Source organism: Dendrobates tinctorius, unplaced genomic scaffold, assembly GCF_039654945.1.
Source record: "Dendrobates tinctorius isolate UK_male_01 unplaced genomic scaffold, ASM3965494v1 ptg000143l, whole genome shotgun sequence".
NCBI classification, from domain to species: domain Eukaryota; kingdom Metazoa; phylum Chordata; class Amphibia; order Anura; family Dendrobatidae; genus Dendrobates; species Dendrobates tinctorius.
The window spans coordinates 3,210,994-3,233,828 of NW_027361810.1; the positions used below are offsets into that span (position 1 = coordinate 3,210,994).

The 22,835-nt window shown below is 51.4% G+C and overlaps 3 protein-coding genes across 4 annotated transcripts; 1 reads left to right on the forward strand and 2 right to left on the reverse strand.

Annotated features, from left to right (window-relative positions):
* Window positions 1-488: 488 nt before the first annotated feature.
* On the reverse strand, window positions 489-9,162 carry LOC141049157 (fibrinogen-like protein 1-like protein). Its single transcript, XM_073545321.1, has 3 exons — window positions 8,722-9,162; window positions 5,332-5,510; window positions 489-1,562 (listed from the first exon to the last, which is right to left on the reverse strand). Exons 1-3 carry the CDS (start codon window positions 8,775-8,777, stop codon window positions 883-885), a joined length of 915 nt encoding a protein of 304 aa, XP_073401422.1. The 5' UTR covers window positions 8,778-9,162; the 3' UTR covers window positions 489-882.
* Window positions 9,163-13,164: 4,002 nt separating this feature from the next.
* LOC141049159 (fibrinogen-like protein 1-like protein) lies at window positions 13,165-17,106 on the forward strand. Its single transcript, XM_073545324.1, has 2 exons — window positions 13,165-14,286; window positions 16,346-17,106. The coding sequence occupies exons 1-2, from the start codon at window positions 14,112-14,114 to the stop codon at window positions 16,993-16,995; spliced, it is 825 nt and encodes a 274-aa protein (XP_073401425.1). The 5' UTR covers window positions 13,165-14,111; the 3' UTR covers window positions 16,996-17,106.
* A 3,600-nt stretch (window positions 17,107-20,706) lies between these two features.
* On the reverse strand, window positions 20,707-22,583 carry TMEM177 (transmembrane protein 177). 2 transcript variants are annotated; one of them, XM_073545325.1, is made up of 2 exons: window positions 22,454-22,583; window positions 20,707-22,079 (listed from the first exon to the last, which is right to left on the reverse strand). In XM_073545325.1, the coding sequence occupies exon 2, from the start codon at window positions 22,066-22,068 to the stop codon at window positions 21,136-21,138; it is 933 nt and encodes a 310-aa protein (XP_073401426.1). In that variant the 5' UTR covers window positions 22,069-22,079; window positions 22,454-22,583; the 3' UTR covers window positions 20,707-21,135. The 2 variants fall into 2 exon arrangements, with proteins under 2 accessions (XP_073401426.1, XP_073401427.1); XM_073545326.1 differs by having other exon boundaries at window positions 22,381-22,492.
* Window positions 22,584-22,835: the final 252 nt, after the last annotated feature.

The window sequence follows — 22,835 nt, forward strand, 5'->3', positions numbered from 1 at the left end:
GTGTACGACCCGTGTGCTGTATGTGTACGATCCGTGTGTTGTACCTGTACGATCCGTGTACGATCCGTATGCTGTATGTGTACGATCCGTATGCTGTATGTGTAAGATCCGTGTGTCATACCTGTACGATCCGTGTGTTGTACCTGTACGACCCGTATGCTGTATGTGTACGATCCGTGTGTCATACCTGTACGATCCGTGTGTTGTACCTGTACGATCCGTGTACGACCCGTGTGCTGTATGTGTACGATCCGTGTGTTGTACCTGTACGATCCGTGTACGATCCGTATGCTGTATGTGTACGATCCGTATGCTGTATGTGTAAGATCCGTGTGTCATACCTGTACGATCCATGTGCTGTATGTGTAAGATCCGTGTGTCATACCTGTACGATCCGTGTGTTGTACCTGTACGACCCGTGTGCTGTATGTGTACGATCCGTGTGTTGCACCCGTACGATCCGTGTGCTGTACATGTTTCACATTGCAATGTATAGGAGAAGCTTTTTTATTTCTGTTTTTTTATCCATACTGGAAAAACACTAGTGACAGACAGATGGCAAACACTGGTGACACCAGTATCGGTTTTTCACATAGGTGTCTTCCATGGACGTGTGACGAGGGCCTTACAGAGTATCTGGAGGATGAATGTAATTGTAGCAGCCCCTCAGCTGTGAGCAGACACTGTATATTCGACATTTGTAGAACTTCTCCTACCACTAAGAAACCAGAGCGGCCGATGGCGACATTGCGAAGCTGCCGATTTATTGTTACACTGTAATCACATGGAATCAGGGGAGATCTGGTCCGGAGCAACATTTCTGCTGTGGGGGCCTCACACGTGGGGGCGGATGATTTACGACTGGCTGTAATGATTGGGGTACTACTCCCCGGCTCCGGGCAGCGGTTGGCGGGAGCAGTTCTTCCTGCCTGGCTTCACCATGATACTCGAGGCCCGGCAGGTCCGGTTCTGGTCACACAGACCCCCCCAGTACATGGTGCCATCAGTATTGAGCAGAGCGGAGTGGCAACTGTCGAACCACCACCCTCCTCCATAGGCCTCTGCGCAGTTCTTGCTCCAGCGGTCATTGTCTCTGTCTATGGTGGAGAACTTCATGTTGTCATGGGTCCCTGACTCATTTATGGTGGTCAGGGCGTCCCCCGCATCCCCGGAGTAGTCCCCCAACCTCAGGCTGTAGTCGTTCCCCTCACTGTCCACCCTGAAGCTAGAATAGTCGGCATGGTATTTGTTACCCTGTCCGTCGACCAGCAGGATCCTGACCATGAAGGGGCTGTGCTTGGTAAGGTGGTGGATCAGGTCATTACCCAACCAGTGGTCCCCCGTCAGATCACCGAAGCCATTTCTGTACTGGTCCCAGTTATGAGACCCAAAAGCCATGGAGGCCTGCAGCGAGTTCCTCTGCAGGATGGTCCAGCCAGCCCCCTCCGGACTCAGGTCACAGTACGCCACCATTGGCGGGGAGGCCTTAGGCCACAGCACATACAGCCCACTGGTCCGTCTCATGTTCAGGTAAGCCGCTCTGCAATCTTTGGCCACAAGTTCTAAGAAAAAGATGAAAAAACTTATATGTAATGTTTAAATACACAAAAGAATAAGTCATTTCTGCTTCAATCACACATGGATGTGAGGCTGCGGTCACACCGCCGTGTTATCGATTCAAGCGCTGACCATGAAAAGTGGGTCTATGGGTGCCCGAGAAAAGAATCGTCGCTCATGCGGACCACCCGTCCAGCATCCGATATTCACAGATAGGCCGGGGTCCTATTAGTGCATGACATCGGATGCGAGAGCTAATGACCCTCAGCTGCTGCGAGCGTGAGCCGAGCGTCCGTGCTCCGGTATCGCCGCACAGCGGTCATTTTTCCATCTCCTCCATTGCCGGCACACGGGGTGACATCCGAGTGCAGTGCGATGTATCACTCACACCCCTAGACTTGTAGAAGTGCGAGCGGTCCGACTCTCGGGTGTAATCGCAGCGTGCTGCCGAATCGGCAGGAGAAGATACAGATGTGATCGGCCCCAGAGAGGAACATTGGGGCGATCGCATGTGGAATGAGCCCACACATTGTCATTTATCACAGGAAACGGTTCTCGTAAATGTTACTGACCGCTGATGTAGGAAGGGCGGCAGCAGACTAAAGATGAATGAGAAATTGTATGGATGAAAAAACGAAACTGTTTTTATCCGCTCCCGTGAACTTTCCTTTGATCTCAGCATATGAGACAAAAATCGTTTTTTTCTCCGGTGTCGTCCTTGTTGTTTCTGTTTTTTTCACTCCAGAGCACGACGCGTCTCCTGTGCGCCAATCAGCCTGATGAAGGGACGTAAGCAGGCCCGAAAGCTTGCTTTGTAACAACATTCACTATTATTTGTTAGCCATTTAAAGGTATCATACCCACAAGATTCCTATTTTGTTTCTCTCACTGAGAGCACTTTATATATTTTTTTCTACTGGCTAACACGGTACCAAACCACTTTTTTCGTTTTACTATATGGATCCCCAGAGACGTTAATGGCCGAGGCCGAACAGCAAAACGGATGAGAACGAGCGCCGAGTCTCACGGACTGGTATTTATAACCGATGGGTCCGAGGAAAAAACAGACCGCACCGGGATGTGTCACCCGGACGTGTTCTCGGGCTATGTTCACACACGGCGTTTTGCTGCATATTTTACGCATTGTATTTGGTAAGACGTGCAGCATTTTACAGAACCATTTCTGGACTCTCTGCGTTTTTTCGTGTGTATTTTGAGTCCGGATGTATGATATCAATTCATTCAGTGTTTTTTGCAGCGCTTTTAACCCTTTAAAAATGAATAAGTAAAAAATGCAAACAAACAAAAAAAAGACTAAAACAAAATTTGTATTGTACGCAGCACTTTTCCAGCCACTACTGTCATTATTGGTGCAGAAAAAAAGACAGAAAAAATGCATGTGAGGATAGACTAGTTACAATGTACCCAAACCTCTAGCCACAACCAGAGCTGCATTTATAATTCTGCCCGTTTGCTGTGATTAGATGCAGCAGGAGTTCAGTGCACAGTTATATACAGTAGTTAGAGCTGAGCTGTTACATCATTCTGGCAAATTTGTGAATGCAGCTTTGGAGGTGACTGGAGCATCAGCCACATAAGACTATGTGCACACCGTGCGGATTCTACTGCGGATCTGCAGCGTTTCAGGCTCTGTGGGTCTGCAGCAGTTTCTGCTGCGTTGTACAGTACCATTGTTTTCAATGGTAAAACCAAAAACGCTGTGCACATGCTGCGGATCTTTCCACGCGGATTTGCTGCGGGTTACAATCCACAGCATGTCAATTCTTTGTGCGGATTCCGCTGCGGTTTCACACCTCGTCCATTGTAGAGGTCTGAAACCGCAGGTATTTTGACCTGCGGATTTTTCAAAAACCGTGCAGAAAAATCCACAGCACTTCCAACTACGGTTGCTCATAGCCTTAGGCTGCGTGCCCATGATCGTGTATTCTCTAATCACACAGTCTACTGCATGGAATGATTGGCTATGGAGGAAACGACGCGTCTCCGTTGCTGAAATTACCGTTCTGCGGTTTGTAATCCTGCGGGGAGTGTGCGCAGCGGTAAATCGGAGCACTGTGGGATTTCTATAAATCCATCCACTGAGCTTGGGATGTAGAACGCAGCAGTTTGGAAGCAGCAAATGTTTTTTATGCAAATTTTCAGCTGCGTTTTACAGTAAAGTCTATGAACTGTCAGAAATCTCCCGCTCTTGGGTTTTGGCCTCAGGACTTTGGGCTTTGCATGTTTTATTGCAGAATAGAGCATTGGTGGTGAAAAAACGCAGGGGTCCGGTTTTGCTGTATTTTTTGGGCCAAAACCTTATGAAGTAGAATATGATTTTCTTTTTCACTAAACTTTATCAGCACAAGAGACAAACGTAACATGACAAAAATGCAACATAAAAAAAAAACGCAAAACTTGCTTTTTTCTGCAGCTTCTTTACTCCCAAGAAAGCAGGATTTGGTGCAGAAAAAAAATGCAGCAAAGAGACCACGTGTGAACACAGCCTAAGGGTATGTGCACACGTTGCGTTTTACCTGCAGATTTAGTGCAGATTTACTGCGGATTCCTATAATGGAAGAGGTGTAAAAACGCAGCGGAATCTGCACAAAGAATTGACATGCTGTGGATTCAAATCCGCAGCAAATCTGCGTGGAGAAATCCGCAGCATGTGCACTGCCTATTGCATGTTACATAGACTTTAATGGTACTGTACAACGCCGCAGAATCTGCAGCGTGTGAACACAGCCTAAGGCTACGTGCACACGCTGCGGATTGGGGTGCGGATTTGGCCGCCCGGATTTTGTAAAATCCACATGTAAATCTGCAGGCCAAAATACCTTTGGTTTTACCTGCGGATTGCTCTGCGGTTTTGCCCTGCGGTTTTTCATCTCCACAATGGAGGAGATGGCAAACCGCAGCGGAATCCGCAGAAAGAATCGACATGTCAATTGTTTCTGCCGTTTAGAAACCGCAGGAAAACTGTGCGGAAAAATCTGCACCGTCTGCACTGCGATTTTTAATATCCATAGGATATTATGGTACTGTACACCGCAGCAGAATCCGCAGCGTGTGCACACAGCCTTAGGGTGAGTGCACATGACGTCTTTTAGATGTTCACAAACCCACTCAGTTTTCACACACCTGCGCCTCTAACATCTTTGCACTTGTTTCGCTTTTTGCGGTTTCTTTAGTTGCCAGCGTTTTTTTTTGTATAATATAAACCAGCGATCGGGTCCAAGCAGAAGACGCCTGAAAACAGGACACTTCTTTAACCATTTATCGTCTTTGGACGCCTGCACAGAGCCTGAACGTGTGAACAGCGAGTGGCTCTTCTATATAGATTCTCTGTAGCATTGATTCAGCACTTACGCTGTGTGCACACGCTGCGGATTTTGCTGCGGTTCCGCAGCGGTTTTGGCTGCTGCGGACCCGCAGCAGTTTTTGCTGCGGTGTACAGTACCATGATTCCCTATGGGAATCAAAAACCGCAGTGCAGACGGTGCGGAATTTTCCGCGCGGATTATCTGCGGTTTTCAATCCGCAGAAAGAATTGACATGTCAATTCTTTCTGCGGATTCCGCTGCGGTTTGCCATCTCCTCCATTGAGGAGATGAATAACCGCAGGGCAAAACCGCAGGTAAAACCGCAGGTAAAACCGCAGCGTGTGCACACAGCCTTAGTGTATCGGCCCGCACCGCTCGGCGGTCGCTCCCTCATCACCGGAGGAGACGTCGTCCTATGTGTGACCCAACTGACGATGGTGGCACTCACCTCGGAGCACCCCGGCCGCCGGCACATTGTGCAGCTGCTGCAGCTGTGCGAGGCTCAGCACGTGTCTGTTAGCGAGCTGGGAATATAACTCTGCCCGGGACACGAAGGTGAAAGCTTCACATCTCACAAGGGTCCAGGTGAGCAGGACGCCCAGGACAAAGGGCCACCGAGGAGTCATCCTGAGGAGAACACAGAACAGGTATCATGGCAATCAGCTCTAGACAAAACCTGCGCTTGCTGTCAGTGAATAGGAACATCAGAGGCTGAAAACCTATCCAGACCTAATGTCTGTCACAGCTGAGGGTTTGTAACAATTATATCCAGTCTGGATAACGTGCTCTGAGAGAAACACAGCAGCAGCAAGACTGCACCTGTGCTGATGGTTTGTTACAATGTATCCATGGTGGTAAAACGCAGCAGCTTCAAGTGGCGGCTCACAGAGCATTGCTGGAACTGGATGCAACTGTAGCAAATGCCCAGCTGTGAGCTATGTTAGTCTGTGCGCAGCCTCTGGATATAGACTAGAATGGGGCAGATGTACTAAACCTGACGAGCCAGAACAACGCTGCAACCGTGTTCACACGTAGCGGAAATGCTGCAGTTTTTTAATGAAGAAAATCTGCATTTTAACAGACAAGAAAAACAGATGTGATTTCATCTGTGACCGGTCTGCAAACCCTGTCTTATGAGGAAAGGTTGCAGGATTTGGGAATGTTTAGTTTGCAAAAGAGAAGACTGAGAGGAGACTTAATAGCTGTCTACAAATATCTAAAGGGCTGTCACATTGTAGAAGGATCAACTTTATTCTTATTTGCACAAGGAAAGACTAGAAGCAATGGGATGAAGCTGAATGGGAGGAGACACAGATTAGATATTAGAAAAAACTTTTTGACAGTTAGAGTGATCAATGAGTGGAACAGGCTGCCACGAGAAGTGGTGAGTTCTCCTTCAATGGAAGTCTTCAAACAGAGGCTGGACAGACATCTGACTGGGATGATTTAGCGAATCCTGCTTTGAGCAGGGGGTTGGACCAGATGGCCCAGGAGGTCCCTTCCAACTCTACGATTCTATGATTCTATGATTCATGAACACTTGCAACAGATGTGCGTTTCCAGATCTCAACTGCTGTGCGTTTCTAGACTGACAGCTGTGTGTTTCCAGATCTCAACCGCTTTGCATTTCTAGACCCCAACCGTTGTGTTTCCATATCTCAACCACTTCGCGTTTCCAGACCCCGACTATTGTGCATTTCTAGACCCTGACTATTGTGCCTTTCTAGATCCCCACCGCTGTTTCCAGACCCCCACCACTGTGCGTTTCCAGACCCCCACCACTGTGCATTTCCAGACCCCCACCACTGTGCATTTCCAGACCCCCACCACTGTGCGTTTCCAGACTCCGACTCCTGTGCATTTCTGAACCCCCACCGCTGTGCGTTTCCAGACTCCGACTCCTGTGCATTTCTAGACCTCCACCGCTGTGTGTTTCCAGACCCCCACCACTGTGCGTTTCCAGACCCCCACCACTGTGCGTTTCCAGACCCTCACCGCTGTGCATTTCCAGACCCCACCACTGTGCGTTTCCAGACTCCGACTCCTGTGCATTTCTAGACCCCACCACTGTGCATTTCCAGACCCCCACCACTGTGCGTTTCCAGACCCCAACCACTGTGCATTTCCAGACCCCCACCACTGTGCGTTTCCAGACCCTCACCACTGTGCGTTTCCAGACCCTCACCACTGTGCATTTCCAGACCCCCACCACTGTGCGTTTCCAGACTCCGACTCCTGTGCATTTCTAGACCCCCACCGCTGTGCGTTTCCAGACTCCGACTCCTGTGCATTTCTAGACCCCCACCAATGTGCGTTTCCAGACCCCGACTCCTGTGCGTTTCCAGACCCTCACCACTGTGCATTTCCAGACCCTCACCACTGTGCGTTTCCAGACTCCGACTCCTGTGCATTTCTAGACCCCCACCGCTGTGCGTTTCCAGACTCCGACTCCTGTGCGTTTCTAGACCCCCACCACTGTGCATTTCCAGACCCCCACCGCTTTGTTTCCAGACCCCGACTCCTGTGCGTTTCTAGACCCCAACCGCTGTGTGTTTCCAGACCCCGACTGTTGTGCGTTTGTAGACCCCGACTATTGTGCGTTTCTAGACCCCCACTGCTGTGCCTTTCCAGACCCCGACTCCTGTGCGTTTCTAGACCCTGACCATTGTGCGTTTCTAGACCCCTTCAATGTGCGTTTCTAGACCCCTTCAATGTGCGTTTCTAGATCCCGACCATTGTGCGTTTCCAGACCCTAACCGCTGTGCGTTTCCAGGCCCCGACTCCTGTGCATTTCTAGACCCCACTGCTGTGCGTTTCCAGACCCCGACTCCTGTGCGTTTCTAGACCCCCACTGCTGTGCGTTTCCAGAACCCGACTCCTGTGCATTTCTAGACCCCCACTGCTGTGCGTTTCTAGACCCCGACTATTGTGCGTTTCTAGACCCCCACTGCTGTGCGTTTCTAGACCCCGACCATTGTGCGTTTCTTGACCCCGACTCCTGTGCATTTCTAGACTCCCACTCCTGTGCATTTCTAGACCCCCACTGCTGTGCGTTTCTAGACCCCACTCCTGTGCGTTTCCAGACCCGACTCCTGTGTGTTTCTAGACCCCCACTGCTGTGCGTTTCCAGACCCCCACTGCTGTGCGTTTCCAGACCCCGACTATTGTGCGTTTCTAGACCCCCACTGCTGTGCGTTTCCAGACCCCGACTCCTGTGCGTTTCTAGACCCCGACTATTGTGCGTTTCTAGACCCCCACTGCTGTGCGTTTCCAGACTCCGACCATTGTGCGTTTCCAGACCCCGACTCCTGTGCATTTCTAGACCCCACACTGCTGTACATTTCTAGACCCCCACTCCTGTGCGTTTCTAGACCCCGACCATTGTGTGTTTCCAGCCCCCGACCGCTGTGCGTTTCTAGACCCCTCCGATGTGTGTTTCCAGACCCCGCTTACCTGCGCAGTATTCTCCTACAACATTTGTGTTATTCCCTTTGAAACTTCAATATTTTTGCACTTTAAAAAAGGATGAATCAAATCTTCACTGAAAAGTGTTAATAAATAAAACCGCAGATGTTTGCAGAAAACCGTGAGGGAAAAAAACGCATATTCGCTCGTGGAGACTTTCTGCAGTCGGTTTTGTTCATGGGAGCGTCGCTGTTATTTGCCGCACGTTTCACTTGTCTCCACTTCTAGTGACTTTGCGAGTTTTGTAAAAGTTCTAATTCCTAAATGCGTCCCCCCCCGGCCTCTCTCCACAGCTCACCGGCCACATTACATCTTGCTCCATACATCCTACCTCTACCCCGCCCATGCCTTCTCCTCCCCGGCGGGCACTTACGTTGGGACCGCAGGCATCCGCTCCTCGCAGCGTCTCCGGGGCCGCACTGCGCTCATATTAAACGCCTGGAATATTTTATAGGTCTGTAAAATTTGGAGGAAGATCCCGGCGATGTTTGTGAGCAGAGTTTATGATAACTTTATATTTCATTTATCCCGGGCGACCAGCTGGCATCATAAAGCGGGCACCGGCCATAAAGGACGCGGCTTCCTCCTCTGTCGGCTCATCAGGAGAACTAGTTAACCTTTTCAGATCTGTCCAAAATAAGGGGAAGGCGAGCCGTATAGAGGCCAGTGACTGTTCAAGCCCCAGAAATCCTGAAATATTTGCACCCCTGGAATCTTCTAAGAAAATGATATAATCAGCAACGCAGAACGTGTGCCCCCATCCCCCACAACACAGGCAGACCACCCATTGGTGCAATCTGTGCAGCCACACAGGGGCCCGAAGGGTAAAGGGGCCACTATCCTCTCCAATGCAGGAGCGTTTGTGCTTTGAGGAGCAGCAGAGGGGCCCATATAATATTCTGCAGAGGGGCTCTCCTGTCTGTGTGGCCCCTGGTGCCAGGCGTGGGGCCCCTCTACCAGCAGGGTGTATGCACGGTACATTACACTGGTGGGCCGTAGATTAGCTCTGTAGTCCTCCCCGGTGTGGAATAATACTGGGGCTCCGCAGGGGCTGAAGGTGCCGGATATTCCTCTGCAGGGGGCAGGTAATGGCCGCCCAGTAACTACGTCGATTCTTATCTCACTGGGACAATTATTTTCGGGTTTTTCCCATCTGCAGATGGATATCATGGGATAATGAGACTTACTGCTTGTTAACATTTTCAGCCATTCTTCAGATATTTCCACTTTTCTTTTGTTTGCAGCTCGTCGTCTTGGAGACAGACCACTGCTGCTGGAGAGCAGAACATGCGCAGTGCTTGCAAGATTTTTTTTTTGTAGCTTGTAAGTGCTGTTATGAAGCTAGCCAGGATCACAGGAGCGCCCTGCTACATCCTAATCCAAGCAGTGCTTACAAGCTGGACAGCAGTGGTGGTCGGTCTCCTAGGCAACAAGCTGTAAACAACAGAAAGGTGTTAATATGTCAAGGACGACTGCAAATTTTAACGAGTGGTAAATTGCAAAGGCGGGAATAACTCCATTATTACAGAAAGTAGCAGCATATTTTATTAATGATAAGACACCAGGGGCAGAGCTGAGGGTTTGGCACAGGGTAGCGGGGGTCAAACACATCTAGGTGGGCTCCACCTGACTGCGCAGAGAATATGCCCCATCCCTAATGGGTACAGTGCCCCCTCAGCCGATAACTGACTAGAAACACTATACAAGGACCGTATCACCACCATATGGTGACCGTGTTGTGGTAGACCCCAGTCCCGCAGCCCCTATAGAGGATGACAGTCCGGATACGTACACTGACAGGACTTTGTGATGGAGTGTTGGACTTTTCCTGTGTGGCCCAGACCACCACGATGACTTCTTCCAGCTGTTTCACTACACAGACACATTTATCAATTCCAGCACTGTGCCCACCTATTACTGCCCCCCGCTGTGTGGCCCCTGTGCAACCCATAAATGACCCCAAAATGTCCCAAAGATCTAGGTGTGTCCATTGTGTAAGTTGCCAGTGGGCTCCACTATACGAAACCGGTCCGAGATTAATCCCGCCATATTGGGCATTACTTGTTGCTTTTGCGCTTAACTGTGAAGTCTGTGAGCCAAACCTCCGACTCCTCAATTTCCGCTGCACGATTCCGACTCCACTGCCCCGGTCACTACTGTACTGACATGTACATGAAGTGCAGCTCTGGGGTATAATACTGCACAGCCCCGGTCACTACTAACATGGATATAAAGTGCAGCTCTGGGGTATAATACTGCACAGCCCCGGTCACCACTGACATGGACATAAAGTGCAGCTCTGGGGTATAATACTGCACAGCCCCGGTCACTACTGACATGTACATGAAGTGCAGCTCTGGGGTATAATACTCCACAGCCCCGGTCACCACAGACATGTACATGACGTGCAGCTCTGGGGTATAATACTGCACAGCCCCGGTCACTACTGTACTGACATGTACATGAAGTGCAGCTCTGGGGTATAATACTGCACAGCCCTGGTCACCACTGACATGGATATAAAGTGCAGCTCTGGGGTATAATACTGCACAGCCCCGGTCACCACTGACATGTACATGAAGTGCAGCTCTGGGGTATAATACTCCACAGCCCCGGTCACCACAGACATGTACATGACGTGCAGCTCTGGGGTATAATACTGCACAGCCCCGGTCACTACTGTACTGACATGTACATGAAGTGCAGCTCTGGGGTATAATACTGCACAGCCCTGGTCACCACTGACATGGATATAAAGTGCAGCTCTGGGGTATAATACTGCACAGCCCCGGTCACTACTGACATGGATATAAAGTGCAGCTCTGGGGTATAATACTGCACAGCCCCGGTCACCACTGACATGGATATAAAGTACAGCTCTGGGGTATAATACTGCACAACCCCGGTCACCACTGACATGGACATAAAGTGCAGCTCTGGGGTATAATACTGCACAGCCCCGGTCACCACTGACATGGATATAAACTGCAGCTCTGGGGTATAATACTGCACAGCCCCGGTCACCACTGACATGGACATAAAGTGCAGCTCTGGGGTATAATACTGCACAGCCCCGGTCACCACTGACATGGATATAAAATGCAGCTCTGGGGTATAATACTGCACAGCCCCGGTCACTACTGTACTGACATGTACATGAAGTGCAGCTCTGGGGTATAATACTGCACAGCCCCGGTCACCACTGACATGGATATAAAGTGCAGCTCTGGGGTATAATACTGCACAGCCCCGGTCACTACTGACATGGATATAAAGTGCAGCTCTGGGGTATAATACTGCACAGCCCCGGTCACCACTGACATGGATATAAACTGCAGCTCTGGGGTATAATACTGCACAGCCCCGGTCACCACTGACATGGATATAAAGTGCAGCTCTGGGGTATAATACTGCACAGCCCCGGTCACTACTGACACGGACATAAAGTGCAGCTCTGGGGTAAAATACTGCTCAGCCCCGGTCACCACTGACACAGACATAAAGTGCAACTCTGGGTATAATACTGCACAGCCCCGGTCACTACTGACATGGACATAAAGTGCAGCTCTGGAGTATAATACTGCACAGCCCCAGTCACTACTAACATGGACATAAAGTGCAGCTCTGGAGTATAATACTGCACAGCCCCGGTCACGACTAACATGGATATAAAGTGCAGCTCTGGGGTATAATACTGCACAGCCCCGGTCACCACTGACATGGACATAAAGTGCAGCTCTGGGGTATAATACTGCACAGCCCCGGTCACCACTGACATGGATATAAAGTGCAGCTCTGGAGTATAATACTGCACAGCCCCAGTCACTACTAACATGGACATAAAGTGCAGCTCTGGAGTATAATACTGCACAGCCCCGGTCACTACTGGCACGGACATAAAGTGCAGCTCTGGAGTTTAATACTGCACAGCTCTGGTCACCACTGACACGGATATAAAGTGCAGCTCTGGGGTATAATACTGCACAGCCCCGGTCACTACTGACACGGACATAAAGTGCAGCTCTGGGGTATAATACTGCACAGCCCCGGTCACCACTGACACGGACATAAAGTGCAGCTCTGGAGTATAATACTGCACAGCCCCAGTCACTACTAACATGGACCTAAAGTGCAGCTCTGGAGTATAATACTGCACAGCCCCAGTCACTACTAACATGGACATAAAGTGCAGCTCTGGAGTATAATACTGCACAGCCCCGGTCACTACTGGCACGGACATAAAGTGCAGCTCTGGGGTATAATACTGCACAGCCCCGGTCACTACTGACACGGACATAAAGTGCAGCTCTGGGGTAAAATACTGCACAGCCCCGGTCACCACTGACACGGACATAAAGTGCAGCTCTGGGGTAAAATACTGCACAGCCCCGGTCACTACTGACATGGACATAAAGTGCAGCTCTGGGGTAAAATACTGCACAGCCCCAGTCACCACTGACATGGACATAAAGTGCAGCTCTGGGGTATAATACTGCACAGCCCCGGTCACCACTGACATGGACATAAAGTGCAGCTCTGGGGTATAATACTGCACAGCCCCGATCACCACTGACATGGACATAAAGTGCAGCTCTGGGTAATACTGCACAGCCCCGGTCACCACTGACATGGACATAAAGTGCAGCTCTGGGGTATAATACTGCACAGCCCCGGTCACCACTGACATGGACATAAAGTGCAGCTCTGGGGTATAGTACTGCACAGCCCCGATCACCACTGACATGGACATAAAGTGCAGCTCTGGGGTATAATACTGCACAGCCCCGATCACCACTGACATGGACATAAAGTGCAGCTCTGGGGTATAATATTGCACAACCCCGGTCACCACTGACATGGACATAAAGTGCAGCTCTGGAGTATAATACTGCACAGCCCCGGTCACTACCGGCACGGACATAAAGTGCAGCTCTGCTCCAGCTATACAAAAGACTTCAGATTTCACACTACCTGACTCCAGCAGACAATGTAGCTAAGTTCCATGTCACAGAACTAAGCTGCAGTGTAAAGTATGGGAAAGAAACAGACAAGAGTCTGAGCCTCTGATGAAACATTTTGTGCTTCCTCAAACTCTAGTAGACAGTGCAGACAAGCTGAAGTAACTGCTAAAAGCTTCCCTTGATAGAGCAGAGCTGCAGTGTAAAACATAAGGGTGGGACAGAGCTGAACTTAGGGCCCCCTGAGAATCGGATGACAGATTCTTGACTCCATACAGGTCTAATATAGAACGCAGCTTCTTTGGAGTGACTTGTCGAGACTGGAGCGGCGCTGTCGATGGAGATCGGCAGCAGATAGGGGTCAGTATTGGGGGCTGAAGAGCAGATTCTGGAGATGTGGAAGATGACTCCTCGTTTAGGGAAATACTTCATTATTCTGTAGCCCTTAGGTGTCGGCAGCAGGCGGATGAGGCCAAATGTCTCATAAATCTGTTTAATGTAGTAATAAACTTTTACCAGGTCCTCAGACAATAAATGTCCCCCCACCCGACAGGTGTCAAACACAGCGCCGACCCATCAGCCACGTCCAATCTGCGGATCCGCACGTGCTTGGTCCCGGAGCTGCCCTGGCGCCCTTACAGGGATATTTGCTCTGGAGTTACAGGACTTTTATTCCTGGTTGGGTCCCACTTCACAGCTGGAGACTCGAACATTAACCTTCATGGCCGCTCCCTCATTCACCGGATATAAAAAGCTTTTTTTTGTACGTGTCTGAGTGTTTGGGCCCAGATCTCCCAGTGCCAGGATGCTGCCGGTAAAGCTGTGGACCTGCTGCTGCCTGATGCTGTCGGGTGTCTCCGTCTCCTGGACGGATGAGGGGAATGATCCCAATCAAAAGGCAAATCCGCTGATTGCTAATATCAAAATGATCGATGATGTGGGCACCATCATCAACTATAACGATCTACGACAGCGGAAAGGTAAGACCCCCGCACTAGGAAGAGACTGCACGAGTTTGACTGGGGAATAGTCATCCATCGGCGGTCCATCAGTCAGAGGCAGACATACTGCTAGGCCGGATCATCACCCCCAGGACTCCCCTAGTCCTAGTGACATTGGATGATGGGTGTTCGGGGGCCGGATCATCAACCCCAGAACTCCTCGTCCTAGTGACAGTGGATGATGGGTGTTCGGGGGTCGGATCATCACCCCCAGGACTTCCCTAGTCCTAGTGACATCAGATGATGGGTGTTCGGGGGCCGGATCATCACCCCCAGGACTTCCCTAGTCCTAGTGACATCAGATGATGGGAGTTCGGGGGCCGGATCATCACCCCCAGGACTCCTCGTCCTAGTGACAGTGGATGATGGGTGTTCGGGGGCCGGATCATCAACCCCAGAACTCCTCGTCCTAGTGACATTGGATGATGGGAGTTCGGGGGCCGGATCATCACCCCCAGGACTCCTCGTCCCAGTGACATCGGAAGATGGGTGTTCGGGGGCCGCATCATCACCGCCCCAGGACTCCTCGTCCTAGTGACATTGGATGATGGGTGTTCGGGGGCCGGATCATCACCCCCAGGACTCCTCATCCTAGTGACATCAGATGATGGGAGTTCGGGGGCCGGATCATCACCCCCAGGACTCCTCATCCTAGTGACATCAGATGATGGGAGTTCGGGGCTGCAGGGGCCAGATCATCACCCCCCCAGGACTCCTTGTCCTAGTGACATTGGATGATGGGGTTCGGGGATCTCTTCTGTTATTTTGTTAATTGACAAAACTATTACCTCTTCTGGCTTTGATACCTTTCTTAGGCCTCATTCACACATCAGTATTTTTGATCAGAATTTCACCAGCATTTGTATTTGCCAAAATCAGGAGTGTCTCCTAAACAAAGATCAGCCGTCAGTCTTTCCATCATAGTTTTTCTCGGTAAGTTCCATTCCTGGCTTTGGCTACAAACACTGATGCAAAATACTGACCAAATACTGGTGTGTGAATGAGCCTGTACTCTGTAGCATTTTTCAGCTCCTGCCCAAGTCCTTTGCACAGTTCCGTATGTTACATGTAAATCACTTTTTTACAGTTTTATGACATATTTTTGTCTTCAGCCCTGAGATCTTCACCACGGTGGCCTTAGGATGGGTGGTACAGGGGTGCAGCAGACACTTTAGAGATGCTCCCTAGAAACGTCACTCCATTCCCTGACTCTAGCGCCATTTCTGGGGAGGGGCAGGAGGTTTATTAAGCGACATGTCCCTTATAATGACTTTGGCGCATTTTACCCCTCCGCGGCCCCTTCACCCAGACTGTACAACCCCAATCATAATGAATCGGCCCCTTTGTGTTTCCTCACTGTTTTTAAGATCTCTGCTTGCTGACAGTGAGATGAGCAGTCATTGCGTCTGTCCAGACCTAATGCTGAGGGTTTGTTACCGGCGATCCTCTGTGAGCCGCACGGCTCTCTCCTGGACGGGCTCACACCATTAGTCCGGAGTCCAGGCTGCTGACGCTGAGGATTCGTTTTTCAGTCCCTAAATGTAAGTAAACTTGCTTTTATAAACTGACATCAAGCAGAGATCTTACCCCAAAGTTTCACATAGAAAATCAGAAAAGCTCTTTAATATTAGTAAATATTCCGAGTTGGGTTTCTCCAGAATTATTGTTCTGTGTAATAGACGCGAGACGGCTTATGGCAACGATGATTAATATGATGGTGCCCTAAGAGGGTCCGATGTCCATCCCACTACTGGCTTCTCCTACATAGGTGATAACGATGGGGTAATTCCCACCATCCTCCAGTATAGAGCACCCCCCAGTATACAGCGCCCCCTATAGCTCATTGGGGCCAAGTTGCTCCTAATCTCTTCTCCAGGACGGACCCTCCAAATTCCTGACCTCTGGGTGTTGCGGAGAGTGGGGTGTAACTTCAGGCATCCAGAGGGGTCTTTGGACCCCCCGGTCACCCACCCGCACAACGTCCGTATAATTGATCTGTGAACGTCCTGATGGTTTCATTAGTTTTGGTCTCTTTCAGTCTTTTTCACCAGGGACTGTGATGAACTCTACCTCCTGGGGCACAGGAAGAGCGGAGTCTACGTGATCCAGCCGGTGGGCTCCCCTTACCTCGTAGTCCAGTGCTACATGTATGACTGCGGGGGCTGGACCGTCATCCAGAGGAACAGCCTCGGCACAAACATCACTTGGAGCGAACCGTGGACAGGGTACGAGTACGGCTTCGGGAACATCGAGCTGGATCATTACCTCGGCAATCACTATATCAATCTGTTAACGGAGCAGAAGTGGAACAAAGTCCGGTTCCTCCTGGTTGATTCTGAGAACAGGACCAAGACGGCGGACTACGACAGCTTCTACCTGACCACCGCTGCGGACAAGTACCGCCTGAGGCTGGGGACATACGAGGGAGACGCTGGGGACGCCATGTCAGCGGGGACCCACAAAAACCTACACGACAACATGAGGTTCTCGACCCACGATGATGACAACGACCGGCTCTACAATACAAACTGCGCCAATAATTACGGCGGCGGCTGGTGGTACGACTCCTGCTACGATGCCCACCTCAACAATAAGGGGCTTCTGCACTGGAAAAAGCTCTGCGACCATAACTGCAAGGGCTCGCTCATCCTGATCAAACCCGTCCATATGTATTGTCACCGGGTGTAGAGACCGCACCGACTGAGCCCCAATCCTCTACATTCCCTGTAGTCCTGCGAATATAAAATCCGTTAATCAGTAATACGTGTGATCATCTGATTAATAAAGAGCAACACGTGAGCGGAGTCTGGAAACGTTACTGCGTCCGGCGAGCAAAAGGTCACAGTCACATGATCAGCCATGGCTGGATGTATGGGGGGCACTCAGCCATGATGGGGGGGGGGTGTGTATGATAGGGGTGCTCCTCTGTGCCAAACAGCCACCATTATGTCATACAGCCGTAGTCAGTCACCAGTAAAGGTACTGTCACACTTAGCGATGCACCAGCGATATGACGCGGTCAGGATCGCTGGTGCATCGCTAAGTGGTCGCTAGTGAGCTGCCACACAGGCAGATCTCACCAGCGACATAAGAGTCCGGCCACAGATATTGTAGTTATGCCCCCCACGACTGATGGCCTCCTAACGCCACTGCAAGCACTGCCAGGATGAGGCCCAGAATCTCACCCACGAGGGTCGATAAGAGTCTGAGGCCGGACTGTTCTGGGTAGAAGTGAAGCCCAGGGGAATGAGAGAAGTCACCGGCGTACGCTGACCAGATGGCGTTCTGCACCAGAGGCCGATGCACCATCATTTATGTCTTTTTTTGAGCCATTCTCTCATTTGTTTCTTTGCCTAATTTATCCATTTTGTATCTTTTTTTTTAAGCTTTCGGACACCTTTATTATTTGTTCATCGCCGTGGGCATAGAGAACGATCATAAGTCCAGATGTTCTCGACTAATTCTTCATTTGGATCTTTTCAAAAAGTTATAATGTTTAGTAGAAATGTACGTTACTACACCCGCAGCGGGTTTTTTTTTTTTTTTTGTGCAGAAGATAAATGTGCAACATTTTAAAGCATCAGGCAACTTTCAACTCAATTTCAAGGGCGCAAAATACCCAAAAGATTCTTTTTTTTTTTTTTTTTTTTTAAAAAGGGCACAGTAATTTCTGTATTTATGTCCCTAACACCTGAAAACCAACCATCATCTGGACGAGGCTCAGAACTGAGTGCAACATGGACACAGCTGGACCGTGCGGAGCACTGTACAATGTGACGGTGTGCCATTCACTCGCCCAGCGCTCTACCACTGCTCCTCGCCAAACCTGCAGTGATGACCTCATGTTCATATCAACGCTGCAGCCAATCACCAGCATCAATAGTCCCTCTCATATAAGTAAAGATTACCTCTGAGGCTGTGGATTGGCAGCACCATCACATTATGGACATGACGCCATATTAAATACTTCCAGACTTCCTGCCCTCCTGGCTACGCCACTTAAGCAAATTGGCGCATTTGGTTGCATTTTACTTTTTTTTTGGTAACAAGACTGCTAACTATGTAAAATGGACCAGAGTTTCTATTGCCTGACAGCAAGCAGAGGTGTTGGAAACTGTAAGGATTTCCTCATCAGCTTCTGACCTTTGATTTTTTGCACTTGTGTTGAGCAGAGGAGGTAACATAATACATAATGTCTGTGTAACGAATCAATAATGTGCCGGATTCTCTGCTTGCCGTCAGCTCCTCTCAGGGTCACGCTTGGCGCAGGGAATGTACGTAGCCTGAAATTAAAATCTAATCCCTGTCCTCCTGATACAGCAGGATTGCCACACTACCGTCACATGTATCCACACCGCCCACTACCGTCACAGGTACCCGCACCACACGCTGCGGGCACATGTATCCGCACCGCACGCTGCGAGCACATGTATCCGCACCGCACGCTGCGAGCACATGTATCCGCACCGCACGCTGCGAGCACATGTATCCGCACCGCACGCTGCGAGCACATGTATCCGCACCGCACACTGCGAGCACATGTATCCGCACCGCACGCTGCGAGCACATGTATCCGCACCGCACGCTGCGAGCACATGTATCCGCACCGCACGCTGCGAGCACATGTATCCGCACCGCACGCTGCGAGCACATGTATCCGCACCGCCCACTACCGTCACAGGTACCCACACCACACGCTGCAAGCACATGTATTCACACCGCACCGCCCGCTGCCAGCACATGTATCCGCACCGCACATGTATTCACACCGCACCGCCCGCTGTGAGCACATGTACCGACACCGCACGCTGCGAGCACATGTATCCGCACCGCCCGCTGCGAGCACATGTATCCGCACCGCACGCTGCGAGCACGTATTCACACCGCACCACCAGCTGTGAGCACATGTATCCGCACCGCACGCTGCGAGCACATGTATCCGCACCGCACGCTGCGAGCACATGTATCCGCACCGCACGCTGCGAGCACATGTATCCGCACCGCACGCTGCGAGCACATGTATCCGCACCGCACGCTGCGAGCACATGTATCCGCACCTCCCACTACCGTCACAGGTACCCACACCACGCTGCAAGCACATGTATTCACACCGCACCGCCCGCTGCCAGCACATGTATCCGCACCGCACATGTATTCACACCGCCCGCTGCGAGCACATGTATCCGCACCGCACGCTGCGAGCACGTATTCACACCGCACCACCAGCTGCGAGCACATGTATCCACACCGCACCACACGCTGCGAGCACATGTATCCGCACCGCACGCTGCGAGCACATGTATCCGTACCGCCCGCTGCGAGCACATGTATCCGCACCGCACGCTGCGAGCACATGTATCCGCACCGCACGCTGCGAGCACATGTATCCGCACCGCACGCTGCGCGCACATGTATCCGCACCGCACGCTGCGCGCACATGTATCCGCACCGCACGCTGCGAGCACATGTATCCGCACCGCACGCTGCGAGCACATGTATCCGCACCGCACACTGCGTGCACATGAATCCGCACCGCCTGCTGCGTGCACATGAATCTGCACCGCCTGCTGCATGCACACGTATCTGCATCGCCTGCTGCGAGCACATGTATCCCTGATGTGTCTGCAATGAGGACACACAGCCACCAAGGAATATTCCGGAAACGTGGACAAATCCGGCAGGATTCTTCACGATATGTAGAGTAATCTGGTGTATAACATTCAATAGTCAGTATGTCAGACCCCCACAATCACATGAGCACCACTGGGGGGGGGGGGGGTTGTAACTACTACGAGACTAAGCAGAGCTGCAGTGTAAAGCAGAGCTGTATGTGTTTATGGACAGACCGCTGACCCATTATAGTCAATGGGGCTATTCACATTGTATCTTCCCTGATCCTCCATTGGGGAGGCTCAGAGCAGCAGCTGAGCTAATGAGACAGGAGGGGTATAGTTCAGACTACTGTAGACTCCAGTAGACAGTGGAGCTAAACTGAAGTCATTGATCAGAGTTATGCATTAAAGGGATCATCTGGAAAGTGCTCACGTCCACATCAGGGGGGTGTTGTGATGACTTCAGATGCATGCCAACTCGCATGAGCCAAAAAACAGATGACGCGGCGTTAAAACCCGGTGCAGAAGTGAGCAGGGCCAGATTACCCCTTTAATAGAGCAGTGTTGCTTTGTGAAGCATGGGGAGCCTCCAGGCTAAGGCCAGGTTCACTCACATATAGAGCTCTCTGCTGACTACCGTCAGGTTTACGCCGTAACCCCCCTAACACAGAAATCCAATGAACTACAATGAGGCCGTCAGAGGCTGTGGACACTCTCTGGCCTCCATGTCTTTTTCCGACATGCATAAAAACGATGGATTTATGGGAAAAATATATAAAATTATGAATTGTAGAAAGCAACGGTTTATTGTGTCGGATCAGCTGATGCCATGACGCTCATCAGCTCACATGACAGAGCGTCCACACTGCAGGAACGCAGGTTCGCGTCTCCAGGATTCGCCGCATGACTTGTATCTATCGTGGCTCCTTGGTAAATGGCCAGAAACTTCTCCAATGTGGCAGCATCAGATAAGTGCTGCCGAGTGCTCGGGAGCAGCTAAGAGCATGATGGATCTCAGAGAAAGTGGAACCATGGGTGCCATATACAGACCGCAAACAGGGCAGGACAGACGGATGGACGACCCCTGGGTGGTCATGCCCTCTGCAGCCTAGTGCGGACGGTGGGGATATTGGGAACGGCTCCGATCCGGTGAGAGAACATTTAGGGAACTCTATAAGGATGCACACGGTCTGGCCCGATCATTCCTGACGATGCTTCACTCCTTCAGCTTCTCCAGAGCGTGCAGGATCCGGTCTCTCCGGCATGTGTACGGGGCGTGCTTCAGTCTCAGTTTATGTTTTGGGAACAGGTTCCCACTGGGTGCGTACATGGTCTCCCCCTGTTTACCCATAATCCCCCGGAGCAGCCTATTACGTGCCAGTATCTTCTCGTAGAACTCCAGCCCACCCTGGGCATACTCCGCAGACACCGCAGCCGCCTTCCTGTCTGACCTGTAGTCCAACCAGTGACTGACTGCTTCATAGCACAGACAATAGCCCGTAAAGCCCAGGAGAACGGCGAGAACATTGAAGACCCCCCGCAATATCAGGGGTCCGGAGTACAGACCGAGGAGCTGCTTGATGGCCACACTGGATACACAGACGCTGGTCAGGCAGAGCGGGGCCACCGACGCCTGCAAGATGGGGCCACTGGACTGGGCGTGAAGAGCTTCCCGGGCCATGGAGAATTTCTGGGCCTTTACGGATAAGGTCAGGGAGTCTCGTAGCCGGATCCCGGCTTCACTCGCCCAGTCCACCTCCTGGCCATTGATCACCAGCAGACGGTCCGCGGTGCCGGCTCCATCCGCCTCCGTACTGTTATAATTAGCGGGAATTCCAATCAAGCTGCCGCTGGGAAACCACGGGACCCCGGCACTGACAGGCTGGAAGCCGTACGCAGCAAATGCAGTGAAGCCTGAGGGGGACAGGTGGGCGTCAGCCAGGACCCCTCGGAGCAGGGTCTGCAGGTGCTCGCTGAGTGGTGCCGGCTCGCCTCTCGTCCACGCCTGATACAATCTCCTGAACGTCTGCTCCGGGAACACGTGGTACGAAACGTTCACAGCAAGCAGAGCCAGAGAAGACGCCCCGAGAAGCCTCCCCCGGTGCTGCCGAGCCGAGCCGCAGAGCTTCAAGAACAGGGCGGACGCCATGCTCCGACAACCTGACAACAAGAGAACAGACAACAGTCAGAAATCTGCCAGACACCCCAAAACTACCTACAGGGGCAACAGGCTGAGCATAGACCCCCAAATAACGCCCAGGACAGCGTCCCAGTCACTGAAAGCAAGCAGAGATGTGGACAGTGGGGGGACAGTGAAACTAAGCGGCAGCAGCTCACTACATGAGGACAATCCCACCCAGAGGCCAAGACCCCTAATAAGTATCAGCCTGCAGACCCCCAGGGGCCCCCGGTGCCTCATGTCCTGCAGAACCTGCAAACAACCACAATACGTGCAGGTTACCACATGTCGTGACACTATAAGCCACTATCGCGATAATCCCTGCAGCTGCCCCGAAACAAGTTCCGGTTCTGACCTCCAACACGAGCAGCCTCTGCGGCCGTAAAGCGCGGCCTGACGAACAAGCGCAGATGACGCTGCGTTCCAGTGACGCAGGGCGCGGTGACGTCAGTAGACACGTTGTATCAACATTGCGCGCTATAGACGGCGACGGCAGAAAATGCTGAGATCGCCCGATCCCGTGTGACTTGTGATCGCTCCGGACCCTGTGAGATCCCTCCGGATACTGTGATCGCCTCGAACCCTGTGTGATTCCTATGGACGCTGTGTGATTCCGTGTGATCCTCCTTGACCCCGTGCCATCAATCATCCTCCTGGACCCCGTGTGATCTTTCCTGACCCCGTGCGATGGCCCCAGACCCCGTGTGATCGCTGCGGATCCTAAGTGATCCTTCCTG

Excerpts from the sequence above, each read along its gene's own strand:
- LOC141049157 (XM_073545321.1), bottom strand. The coding sequence starts at position 8,777 with ATGAGCGCAGTGCGGCCCCGGAGACGCTGCGAGGAGCGGATGCCTGCG. Across the intron at positions 5,511-8,721 it reads CGGATGCCTGCGGTCCCAAC|GATGACTCCTCGGTGGCCCT; the intron begins GTAAGTGCCCGC and ends TGTTCTCCTCAG. Across the intron at positions 1,563-5,331 it reads GGCGGCCGGGGTGCTCCGAG|AACTTGTGGCCAAAGATTGC; the intron begins GTGAGTGCCACC and ends TCTTTTTCTTAG.
- LOC141049159 (XM_073545324.1), top strand. The coding sequence starts at position 14,112 with ATGCTGCCGGTAAAGCTGTGGACCTGCTGCTGCCTGATGCTGTCGGGT. Across the intron at positions 14,287-16,345 it reads CGATCTACGACAGCGGAAAG|TCTTTTTCACCAGGGACTGT; the intron begins GTAAGACCCCCG and ends GGTCTCTTTCAG.
- TMEM177 (XM_073545325.1), bottom strand. The coding sequence starts at position 22,068 with ATGGCGTCCGCCCTGTTCTTGAAGCTCTGCGGCTCGGCTCGGCAGCAC.